Source organism: Geotrypetes seraphini, chromosome 16 (genome assembly GCF_902459505.1).
Source record: "Geotrypetes seraphini chromosome 16, aGeoSer1.1, whole genome shotgun sequence".
Taxonomy (NCBI): Eukaryota; Metazoa; Chordata; class Amphibia; order Gymnophiona; family Dermophiidae; genus Geotrypetes; species Geotrypetes seraphini.
In genome coordinates, this window is record NC_047099.1 from 42675769 (window position 1) to 42692117 (window position 16349).

General features: G+C 40.3%; 2 protein-coding genes across 6 annotated transcripts in view; one reads left to right on the forward strand and one right to left on the reverse strand.

Moving 5' to 3' along the window:
• The window catches only part of LOC117350080 (signaling lymphocytic activation molecule-like), a 90313-nt gene that overhangs the window by 58465 nt on the left and 15499 nt on the right, over positions 1-16349 (forward strand). For 3 of the 5 annotated variants that reach the window (XM_033924023.1, XM_033924022.1, XM_033924021.1), the window contains one exon: positions 15707-16042. In XM_033924023.1, coding sequence (XP_033779914.1) covers positions 15790-16042 — 253 coding nt within the window. In that variant the 5' untranslated portion in view covers positions 15707-15789. Of the gene's footprint in view, positions 1-9545; positions 9660-15706; positions 16043-16349 lie in introns of those variants that run through there. The other 2 variants (XM_033924019.1, XM_033924020.1) reach the window with 1 other exon arrangement.
• LOC117349807 (SLAM family member 5-like) overlaps positions 1-16349 on the reverse strand; it is a 32720-nt gene that overhangs the window by 3295 nt on the left and 13076 nt on the right. The gene's annotated exons all lie outside the window — the stretch shown is intronic.

Genomic DNA, 16349 nt, shown 5'->3' on the forward strand with positions numbered 1-16349 from the left:
AGGGAATATTTTAGGACCCCCAACTGCATAGATGCTTGAGAGCCATACCATATATGCTTTATTATGTATGTAAACTTGGAACCCATTCTGAGCTCTTCTAGGAAGATAAGATATAAAACCAAATACAGTAAATAAATATTAGCCACTGCAGTAAACAGGATACTGGGCTTGTTACACCTTCAGTCTATGCTCTTAAGTACAGATGGAAGCAACAGACAATAGAACTAGCCTTTCATATTGAAATAACTAATAAATAGTAGTAGTTATTAAAGAAAGCTTTAAATAATAGTTATACAAAGAGATGGCAAACATAATATGGTAAAAGGTAACATGGCAAAACATTGTCAGACAAATATAATATGGTGAGACATAGCATGGCAAACATAGTATTATGAAGGGTCGAAAAACTCAACAATAAATCATCAAAAAACAAAACAAAAACACAATCTAGTTGGGGTGTAACAGAGTGCTGCTACCACAAAATATTATCTGTGCATCTGTACAGAATAGCACAACTCTTTAACCTTTAGAAATGGGGGAGAGGAACATCGGACTTGTGCATTGGGAATGGATCATCCTATAGACCCAAGTCTTCAATCATTCATTGCTCTTGGGTAGCGCTTTGACATATAATACCCTCCTATTACTTTTTTTAACCTAGTATGACATGGCAAAATACTAAGGTAAGGGTAGCATGACAAAACATCGCATGGTAGACATGGAACAGCAAACATCGTGAGGCATCAACTTGAGGAGTTATATTGGTAGTCAAAAGGGAGTGGGAGAGATGCACCAGCTAATAGATCAAAAGGGGATTGTGAACAAGGCAATATTTAAGGTGTGCGAGCTCTCGGAAGGGTTGTGGGCTGTGTGGAAGATCACAAGGCATGCACAGAGTTGTAATTTTAATTGTCCCGTCAATTTCTCTTAACTAATGTGAGCTACATATGGCTCCAGCCAAAGCCAGGACCGGAACAGCCTTGTTTGATCAACCTGGAGTGAGTTGTCAATGCTAAGAGGAACAGAGTCCATCGCACCTTGGCAGGGCAATAGAAAAGAGTTGCCACAGTGACTGTTTGTAGAAGAGAGAATTTCCTGCCCTGCATTGGTAACAAAAACAAAGATTCCCCCCCCTCTCCTATATATCATGGGGGGGGGGTGTTTGTAATTCATTTCCTGTCATGTTTCATGCTTTTGTTGGTTATTTTTGCTCTTTAGAGTGTAATTTTAAAAAGCCAACAATGCACGTAAAAGATCACTTTATAACAAGTCACGTAGTAGGTTGTATATAATTCATCAATTTCTCACGCAATATTATTTATTTAAATAACTGCAACTTTTCTTTCCTTACTGTGTTTCATGTCACCTTTCTTTTTATTTTATAATTGGTATGCATGGTTTACACTTGCACAATTTCTATATTTTTGCTATAGTATTTTAAATTTTTCATGTCTACCCTTCTTTTTGTAAGGATACACATATTTTTATGAGATCCCTTCACTGTTAAATTAATCACGTTTCATACTATAACTCACATCACTTTGGTCTTGCATTTGACCTCTAAATTCCTTTATATATGCAAATTTGGTAATAATTTTGTATTTTCATTAATGTTTTTCATTTTATGTTCTCTCTTGAGGACTCCTGAGGAAGGCATAGTGCCGAAACGGACCATGTCCTCTTTGCCCAGACATTGGGAATCTGATACAACCTTTTTACTCACTGTTTATTTTTTTATTAAAGGCTGGTGAGAATTATTGATAGACAAAGACACTCAATATGACGCTAATTGTCACGGGCGGTTCACGCTGAGGCCCTGCTCTTCGTATGACCCATCCCAACACACAGCACCACCAGCAGGGAATCGTTTCCATGTGTTCATGCAACACAAACAGCCCTAATTGATCCTGCTAATTTTTTACTCAGGAAAAGGATGACTAGACCCAAAGATCAAAGATTTGGCAGCAGCCAATTGGTTTCCTCAAGCTGTTTTGAACATGGGAAGTCTCTTTTTTTTCACCCCTTTAATGAACTTTCTGTTCACTTGAGACTGGTCCGTGCTCTTGACATAGGTCAGCAGGAACTGATGTATCCTGACAAGAGAGGAATCGTGTAACGATGCTCCCACAGGCTGTGAGACGCCTTGCCAGTTTCAGGGATTTTAGGTTTTCGTGTTTTGGATGAAGTCCAGATTTTAGGGCTCAGTACCGCTTTTTCTGTGTGTGGTTACATATCCATACTATGGAGCGATACAAGGGCATTATAACATTCTTGTGCCTACCTGTAAAATACTTGCGCATTTACAGAATAGCATTTGTGGTCACACAGACATGCATATAAGCCAATGACATATGCATCGACCAGCATGTAACTGTAATGCGGGTCCCGGGAAAGAAGTTTTGTAAAATCTAGTGACGGGCCACCATAAAACTTGCTTTATTCTTATTCAACAAAAATGTGGGGTGAAATAACTATTGCCAAAGATCATAAAGAATTCATTAATCAATACTGAAAAGAGTGATAAGGCTGAGCTTTCATTCAAAATATAAAACTCATTTGTGGTGGGACCTCAGAAATTCATTCCCCAACTCACTATAGGGCAGCCTAAGCTGATCCGTTCAGGGGATTAATTTATCAATCACCACCTCCAACCTTAATGCAAAATCTCATAGTGTTAAAACAATAAATATTATAAATATTCTGTAAACATTATAAGTGTGGAACTTAGCTTCAAACAGCAATGAAACTTCACAATCGTGATCTCAACAGGGCCCGTTTCACCCGTGGCTTCGTCAGGAGATCAAGAGAACATGTTCCAACCACATTTAACATCCAGTGACCAATTGGCAGAAAGCTTGATATGACCCATGTCACTAGGCAATCATCCTCACTAGGACTTGTGCTCCATAATTTCTGCCCTGTAATGGTGTCAGCCTGAAAAAGCTAAAGTGCCACCTACAGCAAAACCTATAGTAATTGGCACAGCCTGCATTATTCAGAAGGTAAAAGTATTCAAGCCTCTTTTTTGAAAAGCTGCTTTTTTACACATCCAGTTACTCCTCTGGGAAAACAGAGTCTGAAGCTCAGGGTGTGTTTTTCCTGTAGCCCATTCTTTGGCCAGTTGCTTGGAGATTTTTCTAAACCCATGTTGTGTCGTAGTTCTGGAGATAAGTGGAAATTCACAGATTCTCGGAGCTTTTGTTATCAACCGATATACGAATGAAGCAGGGATGGTGATATTTGGATAAGGGGGGGATCTGTGTGGTCTCAAATATTCATACCCACTATTAGAGACGTACAAGCCAAAAATGTTTTGGTTTTCTTTACTTTCTTGTGTCAGTTATGGGGTTTTTAAAAATTCTGTTCGTTTTCTTAAACATTTCTTTTTCCTTTTTAGAAGCACTCTTGTTAAAAAGATTAAGCATTGTTTGACAAGAGTGCGCCCTAGTGCTCCTTTTGCTTGTTGGCATTTCCTGGGTCATATCAAACAGATTTATTAATTAGGATTTATTTACCTTTTTGAAGAAACTCACCCAGGGCGGTGTTGTATAGCTGCACATCACTTATCATGTCCGCTCATTTTTATGATGGTCCAATAAAAAGGTTTCGGGATCCTACAGGGAATCTGAAAAATCCAGAACGGACCCAAACTATGAAAATAGTTCTAAAACAGAGGAGACATTTTTTACCTCTAGAGCTGATGAGAAGAAGACAAAACCAAATCATTCCTTTCTCTTGGATTATTTTCATGCCCTCCGTTGCCAGCTCCCCAGACACACTTCTGTGGCTCCTCACTGTGTTCTCCGTACTCTTGGACTGAATGAAAAGGACATGGCTCTCTTCCTTAAAATTGCTTTCGCATCTCAGAAAGGAAATACAGGAAGCTGGAAGCTGGTGCATCCGTGGAAAGGAAACCCAATTTCTGGTGGAGCTGCAACTGTGAGCATTAGAACATAAGAATAGCCTTAGTGGGTCAGACCAATGGTCCATCAAGCCCAGTAGCCCGTTCTCACGGTGGCCAATCCAGGTCCCTAGTACCTGGCCAAAACCCAAGGAGTAGCAACATTCCATGCTACCGATCCAGGGCAAGCAGAGGCTTTCCCCAAGCCTTATTCAATAACAGACTCTGGACTATTCCTCCAGGAACTTGTCCAAACCTTTCTTAAAACCAGCTACGCTATCCACTCTTACCACAACCTCTGGCAACGCGTTCCAGAGCTTAGCTATTCTCTGAGTAAAAAAACATTTCCTCCTATTGGTTTTAAAAGTATTTCCCTGTAACTTCATCGAGTGTCCCCTAGACTTTGTACTTTTTGACGGAGTGAAAAATCAATCCACTTTTCTACTCCACTCGTGATTTCATATGCATTTATAATTCCCCTATATCTAGGTAGGAGTGCTATTGGACAGTTCTGTGGCTGGCATAAGTGCTCACACCTAGACATATATGTACATATAGATCTGGTTATGCTGCACTCACTTTTCTGCATAGAATAAGCTAAGCTAAACTAAACCTTAGCTTTATATACCGAGTCGAGGAAGCTCGACACGGTTAACAATAATTAATAAAAATATACCAAAAGTTACAAAGGGAATTAATTTTAAAATATTTTGCAAACAGGAAAGTTTATAGAGATTTGCGGAAAACCTGGAAAGGACTAGGACATCGCAAGGTTAAAGGAAGTTCATTCCAAAGTTGAGAAAATTTAAAAACCAAAGACTAAAATTCTTGATTCCTTTAATTCCTTTCCTAGAAGGGAGGGAAAGCTTAAATAGTTGAATACCTCTCGCATAGGAAAATCTGTAAACGTTCCATGATAGAGGAACAAAAGGAGCAAAAATACCAGATAAAAGTAATACATACACATGATTGATGAACCGGGAGCCAATGAAGGCTCAAAAACAAAGGAGTCACGTGGCTGAACTTGCTCTTTCCATAGATTAACTTCAATCAGGCATGCTATAGGTGTCTATATATTTTAAGGTTTATTAAATGTGGGAGACTTCTGAGCAGCTTACAGGCAACCAAATATATAGACCCAAGGGAGAGAGGAAATTAAGCAAGAAAAAAGCCAGATGGTTCCCCCAATCTAGAGTTACCATATGGCTCCAGAAAAAGGGAGACAATTGAGACATCTGGGTTTTACTTCTACTGAAAGCAAAGGCAGTCAGGAGGACAGATTGAGACATTTATGTGTTACTTTCACTGAAAGCAACAGAAGTAAAACCTGGATGTCTCAATCCATTCTCCTTATTCTGGCGCCATCAGGCAACCCTATCGGGCCTAGTCCCATCCTTCAACAAACAAGTTTGCAAAGCAGATTTCAAAGTTTTCAAGGGACTGGGTGGGCCTGGAGTCATTGTCCCATGGTCCAAAACATTGGGAAAGATGTCTGCTTTCTTTCCCATTGGTATCATGGAATTCTTTTTGCTCTATTAAACAATGGTATACATTGCAAACCGCTTTGATATGCCCTGCACTCTTTTAGAATTTCCCTAGTGGCCTAGTGGTTAGAGCTATAGCCTCAACACCTTGAGGTTGTGGGTTCAAATCCTGCACTGCTGCTTGTGACCCTGAACAAGTCACTCAGTCCTCCATTGCCCCTGGTACATTAGATAGATTGTGAACTGATTGTAAACCACTTAGATAACCTTGATAGGTTGCATAGAAACACCTAAAATAAATAAATGTAGTTGAGCTGATACCCAATATTTAATTTACCTACACATGACACCAGAGTATGTCAATTTATTTCATGCATTGTGCATATCCTGATAACCTGATTGGCTGTGGAGTATCCAAAACATGTCTGTGAAGCTCTATTCTCATTTCTGAGGCACATCTTGATCTTCAAGCTACAAAATCTAGACTACAATTTCATTTTCTAGAGTCTTGGAATTTGTATAAAAAAAATTGTTACATTGATGGAAGTAAAGATGAGAAACATGAAAAGTTCAAACTTAGTCCTGGAAAAATTAGCTGAAAGAAAATCAGCAAGGGTAGAAACAGAGGAACGAGGAATAAGACCAGCGTACAATACTGTACATTCCACATAAACAGTCCCTTCAGAAATGGATATCTTGAAACACAGCAATGGTTGATCTCTCTAGAGACACTAGGGGGCAGTACAACATTAGATTACTGTGATATGTTCTCAAAGGCTGTTATATAAGCTTGAAGACAGAATTTGCCAATTTTCTTAAATTTTTGCACACTCATTAGTATTTTCTTTCCAGAAACCAGATTCTCTGGCTTTCTCCTGCCTGTCCCTCCATGCACTTCCCTGCACGCTTCTTTGGGTCGCACAATCTGTATACTTTTTTCTGGAAGCAAAAAATGTTGTGAAAGCTGGTTTATATTTTGTTTCATATTTCGTACATGTTTGCCAAAATTAAGAGAAAACACATACCATGTAAATGTATTTAAAAAAAAATGAAAAAGGAAAGGAAAACTTGAAAATCCCCTCCTTCTGAAAGCCTGGTGCACACGTTAACATTTGGCTTTTAGTGTTTGGCAAGAGGAATTAGGGGGTCGTGTTGCGGGTGACTAGTTTCACACAAGGGATTGTAGCCCTGAAGAAACCCCTCCAGGGTGAAAATGTTGGCGCATTTGTCCCTATGAATTGATCACCTAAGTTAAGTACAAAATATAAATTATCTATTAAGGTTTACTAAATATTTATGAACAATTGATTTAAGTGACCCGGTGAAGATCGAATGCATAAAGCCAGATACTATGAAATGCACTTGAGTATCTTGGTGGCATTTCTGAGGGTCTGAAGATTAACGATATATGTGAGGGTGATCAAGAGGTGGTCAAAGTCAGACCATTCTCCCAGGATTGAAACGCCGATTATCAATTCAAATTCTACATTTTGACATTGTTTCAGATCATTGATTGAATCATATTCAAGTCATTCTCTTCTTGGTCGGGCTGAGAACTTTTTGGCACCCCCACCCACCCCCATCTTTGTTAGAAGAGTTCATTAAAAGACACCTACTAATTCTGTGACTTTTTCCAATGTAGAATTATTTTTACAAAACAGATGGAAAGACTGAGACACTCATTCTCTACATTGCATTTCCATCCCCCTCACACTCCCCCCTCCTCCCCCCCAGGACCAAGTATGACAGTTCTTCTGAAATCTTTGGAGGTTGTGATTCCGTTACCTTTCTAGTATAGAAGTGATCAAGTCAAACCACCAAAGAGCCTAGTTTCAAGTTTCCAAGTTTATTTAAAATTTGATAAAAATCACTTTTTCAGACTTTCAAAGTGATGTACATTTGAAAATGAGGGGGGACAAACAATGTGTTGGGGAGGGAGACTCTGACTTACTTCAAATGAGAGGAAAAATGGGGAAGAGGAACTACAAGAAACGGAGAAAGGGGAAAACAATGTCACTGTCGTATAAGCACTAAGATGGGTTAATCAAAAACGTCCCTAAATAGGTAACTTTTTAGTTCCCTTTAAACTGGGCTGGTAATAGATTCCAAACAAGGCACTTAATTCCCCATTGCACCAGGTACATTAGATAGACATGGAAAAATGCTTTGAGTACCTGAAAAAACTCATGTAAACCGTTCAGAGCTCCCCTGGGAGAATGGTATAGGAATAAAGACAAACAACAGAGCAAATAACTATTTCCTAATCTTTCTGGGGGTAATTTTATAAAGGGATGAGTCAGGAAAAATTCACTTCACTATATAAACAGTCTCAACAACAAAAGTGAAAGAAATAACGAACGCTGGCTTTTACAACGCTGCGGTCCGGTGAGGTAAATGCTTCAACGCTCATAGAATTCTTATGGAGCGACGGTGCATTTACCTCGCTAGCCTGCGGTAGAAAACTCTTCTGCAGCTTTGTAAAAGGAGCACTAATTGCATTTGAAAATCAAAAAGCAACACCTGATATTGCCAACATATATCAATCACCAGCATATATCTATTAAATGATTTCTAACAGGGGAAAAAGACCTCAACAATGGCAAAAATGTATCATCCATCTGCCGAAAATGGGGTCAGTGTAATCATAGGTCATAAAAAATTATAAATAAATAAATATTACGCTTGTTTAGTTCCAGGCCTTCCGTACAGGATTCCTTTGCGTTATTAAATAAATATTACGCTTGTTTAGTTCCAGGCCTTCCGTACAGGATTCCTTTGCGTTATTAAATAAATATTACGCTTGTTTAGTTCCAGGCCTTCCGTACAGGATTCCTTTGCGTTATTAAATAAATATTACGCTTGTTTAGTTCCAGGCCTTCCGTACAGGATTCCTTTGCGTTATTAAATAAATATTACGCTTGTTTAGTTCCAGGCCTTCCGTACAGGATTCCTTTGCGTTATTAAATAAATATTACGCTTGTTTAGTTCCAGGCCTTCCGTACAGGATTCCTTTGCGTTATTAAATAAATATTACGCTTGTTTAGTTCCAGGCCTTCCGTACAGGATTCCTTTGCGTTATTAAATAAATATTACGCTTGTTTAGTTCCAGGCCTTCCGTACAGGATTCCTTTGCGTTATTAAATAAATATTACGCTTGTTTAGTTCCAGGCCTTCCGTACAGGATTCCTTTGCGTTATTAAATAAATATTACGCTTGTTTAGTTCCAGGCCTTCCGTACAGGATTCCTTTGCGTTATTAAATAAATATTACGCTTGTTTAGTTCCAGGCTTTCCATCCAGGATTCCTCTGTGTTTATTCCATGCATTTTTAAATTCCGTTACCATTTTCATCTCCACCACCTCCCACGGGAAGGCATTCTAGGCAGCTACCACTTTCTCCATGAAAAAGTACGTACTTCTTGATGTTATTCCCAAGTCAGCCTCCTTCCCCACCCCCCACCTGCAATCTAAATTCATGGCATTTTGGAATTCTTTACCTATTTCTTTAAGATTTGCCAGCAAATATTTAGAATTCCAGAAGAGGCTAAAATCTTATTTATTTTGTAATCATGCATGATAATTTATATAGATTTTATCACTATAATTGTTGTTCCCAGATACACAGATCTAGCTTCTTATATTGTAGTTCGCCTTCAACTGATAAGGCTTTAGCCGAATACATGACTGCACTGGATTGGAACGGAATGAAAAGAATCCATCCTTTACTTTCTGCTACACTGTCTCCCTCCTTTGGCCTATGGCAGACCAAGTTGAGGAAGAGGAAGTAACAGCCAGGACTGGCCCAACCATTGAGCAGGACTAGGCACTTGCCTAGAGCAGCAGCAGAGAATAGCTGCAGTCAAAGCAAAACAATAGGACCCGAAAGCTATCACCCAGAATATTCTGGGAGTGATTCTGTTGAGGTGATCATGATAGTTGGGGGATGGGGCAAGGCTGAAGATTTGTTTTAGGGTGACAGCCTAGGGGCCAGAGGCACTTCCTGTTGTTCTCTATGACTCCTGAGAGGGTGGAGCTCTTCAGGCTCAGGTGACGCCCCCTCCAGAAGTCCTTAAGTCACTTTGAAAATACGATTAGGGAAACATGAGCACAGAATCAATTCAACAGCAAACTCTGATGAGCTACGATACTCCTGCCCTGAAACGGAAACCAACATTTTGCATAAATAGAAGGGGGACTGTGGTTGGAAACATCTGGTTAGCAGAACCATGGCCTGTGCTTGGAGGCTGTTGCTCATGATCTCTCTGTTCACTGCAGGTGAGTTTTATTTCATCCATTTCTACCATCCAGGATAGCTATGATCTTTTATTCTGCCTGCTCCATATTAGCCCGGCTGCAGAGATCTCTTCTAACAAGCTTGGTTTAAGTGTTTTCAGAAACAGCAAAAAGTAGAGACACCATTCAGCAAGTTATTGACAAACTCACACGTTCGTAGTCGCTGCAAGGATAAATGAAAATTCTGAGTGATGTAGCAGTACTTTGGATCCACTGAGTATACGAGAGGCTAAGGTTTGAGGACATAGTGAGTTTATTCACACTGAAGAACAAAGACCCCTGATGCAGGCACTTGTCGAAACACGGCTGTGTCGGTTAATAACCAGAGTGTGGCTCCAGTGACAACCATTAAGCTCTGGCTAGCGCTGATTATTTGCTGTTTCTATTCTCTGTGGAGCATTCTTGTTCTCCTGTTTCTCTTCTTAAGTTTTTCTACCACATTGTGATGGAGCAGAAAACTTAACATTTTCCCCCAAACTTTATAAAAAGCGCTAAAAATTGCATGCGCCAATTTTGGTCACTACCCAAATTGCATGGGCAAATTAATTGCACAACAAGGCAATTAGCACCAAGAATTGGCTATTTAACATGCAATCACTGGTGCTAACTAAAATGAATTACAGTCCATGGTCATTATCTGTGCATTTGCAATGCCCAAATCTGCTTATCTGCGGTTTCATCAATTGCAACCCATATTCCTCATTTGCACTGCTGTGTTCCCCCTGGGCTTGCCATAAGCCCTGATGGTCCAGCAATGAGCCGGAGAGGAGCGATCCCTGCCACCTCCTGTCTCGGCCGCCTCTGAAACTTCCCACCTCCTGGACCTGTAAAGTCTACCTTTAAAAGTATCCAGCTGTGATCCAGGGCAGTAGTGATCTACCTAGGCTCTTGCCCCGTGCAGAGATGCAGAGATCACTCCTCTCCCAACTCACCGCTGCACCACAAGGGCTTATGACAGGCCCAGGAGAAGGCACACCAGTGTGCCTCCTGAGATTTCAGGTGTGTCGTGACACACTGGGGAGGAGCAGAGGCGCCAGCTGACAAACTAGCGGTGAGAGGCATGTCCTGTAGGCAATCAGCTGGTGCCAGCACCTCTCATCTCTGACCCTTTTCCTTGCTGGCAGGGCCCATCTGAAGGGCCTTCACGCATGCACGGACGTTGATGTGATGCTTAAAGGGTGGTCCAGATGTTGTATAAGTTGAGAGCAACTGCAGTCAATACCAGAGTTTAAGTCAGACCCAAACACGAGCTACTTCACTCTCATTTTGAGTCTCGTGGAGAAGACCTGACCTTTCATCTCTGACCCTGACCTTTCTTTCTTCCTTTTCCTATTTATAGCTTTAATTTATTGTAAACTACTTTGATGTTTCCTCAGTGAAAGGGCAAATCCCTTTGTGTATATAAAAGCAGGGAAATATAGCACAAGAGCTATTCTAGAAGGGCGTGTAAGGGGGGTGTACATGTGGGAGGAGCATGGATGGGACATGGGTGGGCTGATAGGGTCTACAAGGTGTCGGATGTCTCACTTACCCCGTGTTAAGAGCCTGCACTATAAGCTATGCGCAACCTTGCCACATTTGGGCATCTGCAATTGCTGGTACGCCAATGCTGAGTTACACTAATGTTTATGTTTATTAAAAATCTTTATATACCACTTAAATAGCCAAAAAAAAAGGATCAAAGCTGTTAACAACATAATTCAATCAAAGTAATGAAAAGAACTCCATTTAAATAGCAAAGAAAAAGAAAAAAATACATAATTTTATAACAATCTAAAATGATTAAGAAAGAAAAATTAAACCATCAATCCATTCATTCATGCAGATTGAAGTCGCAAATTCACATCCCGTCAGTGTGGGAAGGCCAATTGAAAATAATGTGCCTTTAAAATTTAGGAAAGATTTTTCCTTTCTCAATTCTGTTGGAAAACTATTCCATAAGGTTGGAACCAAATAGAAAAATGAACAGTTTCTAGTTGATTCAATGATCTTAAGAATCACCCAGGCACATAGAATAACACTAATGGAACCTAAAAGGAGGTGCCCAGTTGTAGGATTATCTTCAAAGTCTTCCTGCTCTCCCACTCCCAAGCTGCACGGTGGGGGGATACCCAGTATCTAATCCATCTGAGAGACGGTGGTGTCAAAATTAAATAAAAAAAGACATAAAATATTATGGAAATACTACTGAAGGTGGGTGGGTAAAATGTATTCATAGTGGTTAAGGTGCCATAGATGAATGAGCCATTTCTAGGTCCTGAAATTCCTCTCTTCCTGTGTGGCACACTTTGCCCAAAACGCTTTACAATTAATTTTTACACATAATTCATTTTTCCATGATTAAGCAGATAATATTGTTGAGGGAGAGAAGCTTTGAATCCAGAATCCTCTGTACCGAGTCTGGAAACCATGAACATGAGGAACAAGGAAAGTGGAAACACTCATTCTTAGAAGCTCACTCAATTTGAACCTGTGTTGGAGAGTTTATAATCTTAAGTTTGAGGCCAGGGAAGTTAAAATATCCAGTTTCTTTTCTCCAGGTCCACCTAGGGGTATCTTATATCGCTTTTTTATTTTCTTTCTTTTTCCCCTAGCCTCCTGTTTTTACCTCTTGATATTGTAAACATTTCTTGCCCTTGATTGTCATTTTGTGTCTAGTATTGTTAATTATACATATAAACATTTCCCTGTTGTGTTTATTTTATTGTTTTTAAAATTATTTTCCTTTAATTTTTATCTCTTGTTAACCGCTTTGATTTGACTTTTTTTTATATATATAGAATAGGACCATAAGTCCGTTGTTTACATCATAAACCTCTCACTATACCACCAAGTGTCATATATTACAATCAAATCCCAAACACTCATGCCTTTAGATAAGAACATAAGAATAGACCAATGGTCTATCGAACCCAGTAGCCCATCCTCATGGTAGCCAATCCAGGTCAATAGTACCTGGTGAAAACCCAGTGGCTTCCCCCATGTCTTTCTCAATAACAGACTGTGGACTTGTCCAAACCTTTCTTAAAACCAGCTATATCAACTGCTCTTACCACAACCTCTAGCAACACGTTCCAGAGATTAACTATTCTCTGAGTAGGTTATCATTGCAGTAGAGCCTTTTGGTTTTCCATATGTTGTCTCATTCTGCTATGCATCTAAAACCTTGCTGAGCCACTTACAGAACTTCTCTGTATTTCCTCTTCCTTTCCATAGGTAGGTAGCACTTTGGGAAAAAGCTACAGTCTAACCAAAGACTTTGGCCTCTCCTCCAGCTTCTGGAAATGACCAGGTCATTTGTCCCCCAAGTAGATTACAATGTTGGTGTAAGAATCCTTATCCTTTTCTCTGATTCCATTCAGTATTTTTCTTCCTGCTGGGTAAGGATCCTGGAAGGTATTTCACTTGTTTGAGACCCCTTGAACTGTGATCCCCTGATAATGGAGGCCCCTAGCAGCAAGAATTCCCTCTTTCAGGTTGATTTGACAGTGCTCTGAGGAGTGTCTTTTGGACTGAGTTATTACCTTCGTAGACTCTGGCTCCACCTCGGAGCTTATTTTCTGAGCATCACATGCTCCAGTGCAGCAAAATAATTATATAGAAGCAGTGAGTGGAAGGGAGAATCTACCTGAACCTACTGAGATCCATTGGGTTGCTTGATTCTCTGTGGCAGTGGGACAAATCTGTGGTGCTAAATAAAACAGGAAATGGCTGTCTACTGAAAACAAAACAAGAGAAGCATTGAACTGCATAAAAGCAGAATAGAGAGATATAAAAATAGAAATTGTTAAAGAAAGATATAGCTCTATCTTCTGAACCTTGATATCCATCTCCCCCAAACCAATTCTTCTTTGGTATTAAACTAGACTTTTTATAGGCAATGATAAACCTCAGAAAAGTGCTTCGAAAGTGAATTTCACAGGGACTATATAATTTCAGCATTTTTTCATAAAAGAGCCTCCTAATTCTTGGGTTAAAAAGTTCTTTGCAAAATTTAAAGCAGGTTTTGTTTTTTTTGGCGAGGACACAATTTGTCAGGATTTCTTTACCACCAACGTTCCAAGGTGTGTGCATTCCCGCCAGTGGTGATGCTGTTTCAATATCAACATTTTCAATAGCAAGGGGCAGGAACGTTCTGAAGGACTCAAGAAGACCTGTACCTGTCTCTTGTGATTGAAAACATGATATCAAAACATCACTCCCCACCAGCAGGAAGGTGGCTGGAAGACTCCCACACAGTTTAGAAGGAACTCCATTTGCCACCTTTTTGAAGAAATTCACTCAAGGCAGTGTAGAGCAAGAACAATAGGAATATAAGCGATAGACAAATTCAGCCGAAAAAAATATGAAAATAACAGTATACATTATGTCACAATATGCTACTTACAATCTCAACACAATGCACAATAAAATATTCTGATAGGCAGCAGAGGGTATAAGTAGAGGGGGAATATTATTTATTTAAAAACACTTTTATTCTGCTTAAGACCAAGCGGATTACAATAAAACACACATAAATCCTATCAATAAGACATCAGTACATCACAAAATTACAATCCTTCTCAGATAGTCTGCCATACAAATTTCCTGCAAAAGTCATTCATTCTAATGAACCCCGCTTTTTACAAAACTGCAGCATGGTTTTTAGTGCCGACCTTAGGTGTCTGGGCCAAACAGAGCTTTAGAACCTTTCCCAGTGCATCCGGGGAGGGGTCTGAGGCTCTGATTGGCCCAGGTTGTATAAAGCCCATCCCATGGGAGGGGCCTTAAATAACTTGGGCCAGTCAGAGTCTCAGGCTCCTCCCTGGTGCATCCCAAGAAACACCGGGGAGGGGAAGGCCCATTTTAGAAGATGCAGCAGCTGGGAAAAGGGTGTCCATATCCCTCTGGCTCATCTATGTTGAGGTAAGGGGGAGGGGGCCGAATCTTCATTGCTGTCCACAGACCTCATTTGCATGTGCGATTTTTTTAAAGAATGTCTTATGTTTTTAGATTTTGTGTCAAAACGGCTGCGTTAGCAGACTGTCGCTTTTTAATGCGGGTTTTTGAGAATCCTGGCCTCAGTACTGGCTTTATCCTACTGCCAGCAGGATGTTCTAGGCCTGTGTGTGTGGGGGGGGGAGGGGAGGGGTGATGGAGAGATGGAGTAAAACCAGGATTTAATCATTCTGTCCTAAAAATGTGGAGTCAGTTGCTAACCTTTTCTTTTTTTTTCAGTTCAATCTTTATTAAATTTTAACATTTTACAGAATAATGCAATTCACAAATAGATCATAACACATCCTTGCAGAAACACATCAATATCTTATCTACCCATCCCTCTCTTATCCAAACCCCCCACCCTCCCACTTGGCTGGCAGGTCATTCATACAATCAATCACACATATTGCTTAACAAAACCCTCTAAAGGGCTCCACACATCTACAACGGAGGCCATATTCCCAGATCTTTCAGCTAAATTAGCTTCAAGTCGATAATAAAGGCACACTGTTTCCCACCAAAAATGAAAGTTCAAAAGAGTGAAGTTTTTCCAGTTTTTTGACTATTAACTGTAATGCCACGCCTATTACTATCAGGAATAATTAATTTTTACTGAAGCAATGCGCATTCCATAGATCACCACGCCATATACGAACTTCCAATATACATTGTATGTTATTCAAAACTTCTTGCCAAAATGTTTGCTAGCCTTATATATAACATGGAGAAATGACATCAGTCTAACCCAGGGGTCTCCAAAGTCCCTCCTCGAGGGCCGAATCCAGTCAGGTTTTCGGGATTTCCCCAATGAATATGCATTGAAAGCAGTACATGCATATAGATCTCATGCCTATTCATTGGGGAAATCCCGAAAACCTGACTGGATTCGGCCCTCGAGGAGGGACTTTGGAGACCCCTGGTCTAACCCAACACCTTGACCCATTAGGTGAGCCTGAATTGGCCAGAGCTTTAAAAATGGGGGTAAATCAATGTTTGGGATTTTGTTCTTGATGCTAAGGGTTCTTTTTTCAATATTGCTTTTGCTGCAGGGATCAACCTTCATTCCTCCAAAACATTAAATAGGATCCTGGGGCGATCTCTTCATTTATCCCTAGAACCAACAGACAGAAATATGACCCGAATTGACAAAGTTCAAGTGAAGAAAGTCTTAAGAAATGGCTCCAAAAGGACAATCTTTTCTTTCGATGTGGCTAGCAGGGTCTGTTCATTCCAAGGAGAAGATTTGCAAAACTGCAGCAGATTCCACCCCGAAAACCTCTCCCTTGATTTCTCTGAGATCACGAGAGAGGACGCGGGATCCTATGTGCTGGTATGGCATGAGAAATTCATTGAAAAAGAGGCCCACCTGCAGCTGGATGTATATGGTAAGAACAATCTTTGGTTTTAAGCTCAGGACAGGGGAAACACTTGAATTTTTTGATTACACTTTAAAGGGCAATTCTGTGCAGAGGGCTCCTATGGTTACTGGCTCACTTGTGCATATAAATGTTTAGAATGCTAGCACATATAAGCACGTTTGCACATATGTGCACCAAGCCAAAATGGGGGTTTCAGCTTATATTCAGGTCAAAGCCCCCCATTAGAGACCTGTTGCGGGATCCCTCCCGCCTCCTGTCCCGGCAGACTCTAAAAACTTTTACTTCCCTCCCTCCTCCTCCGCATACCTTTTGA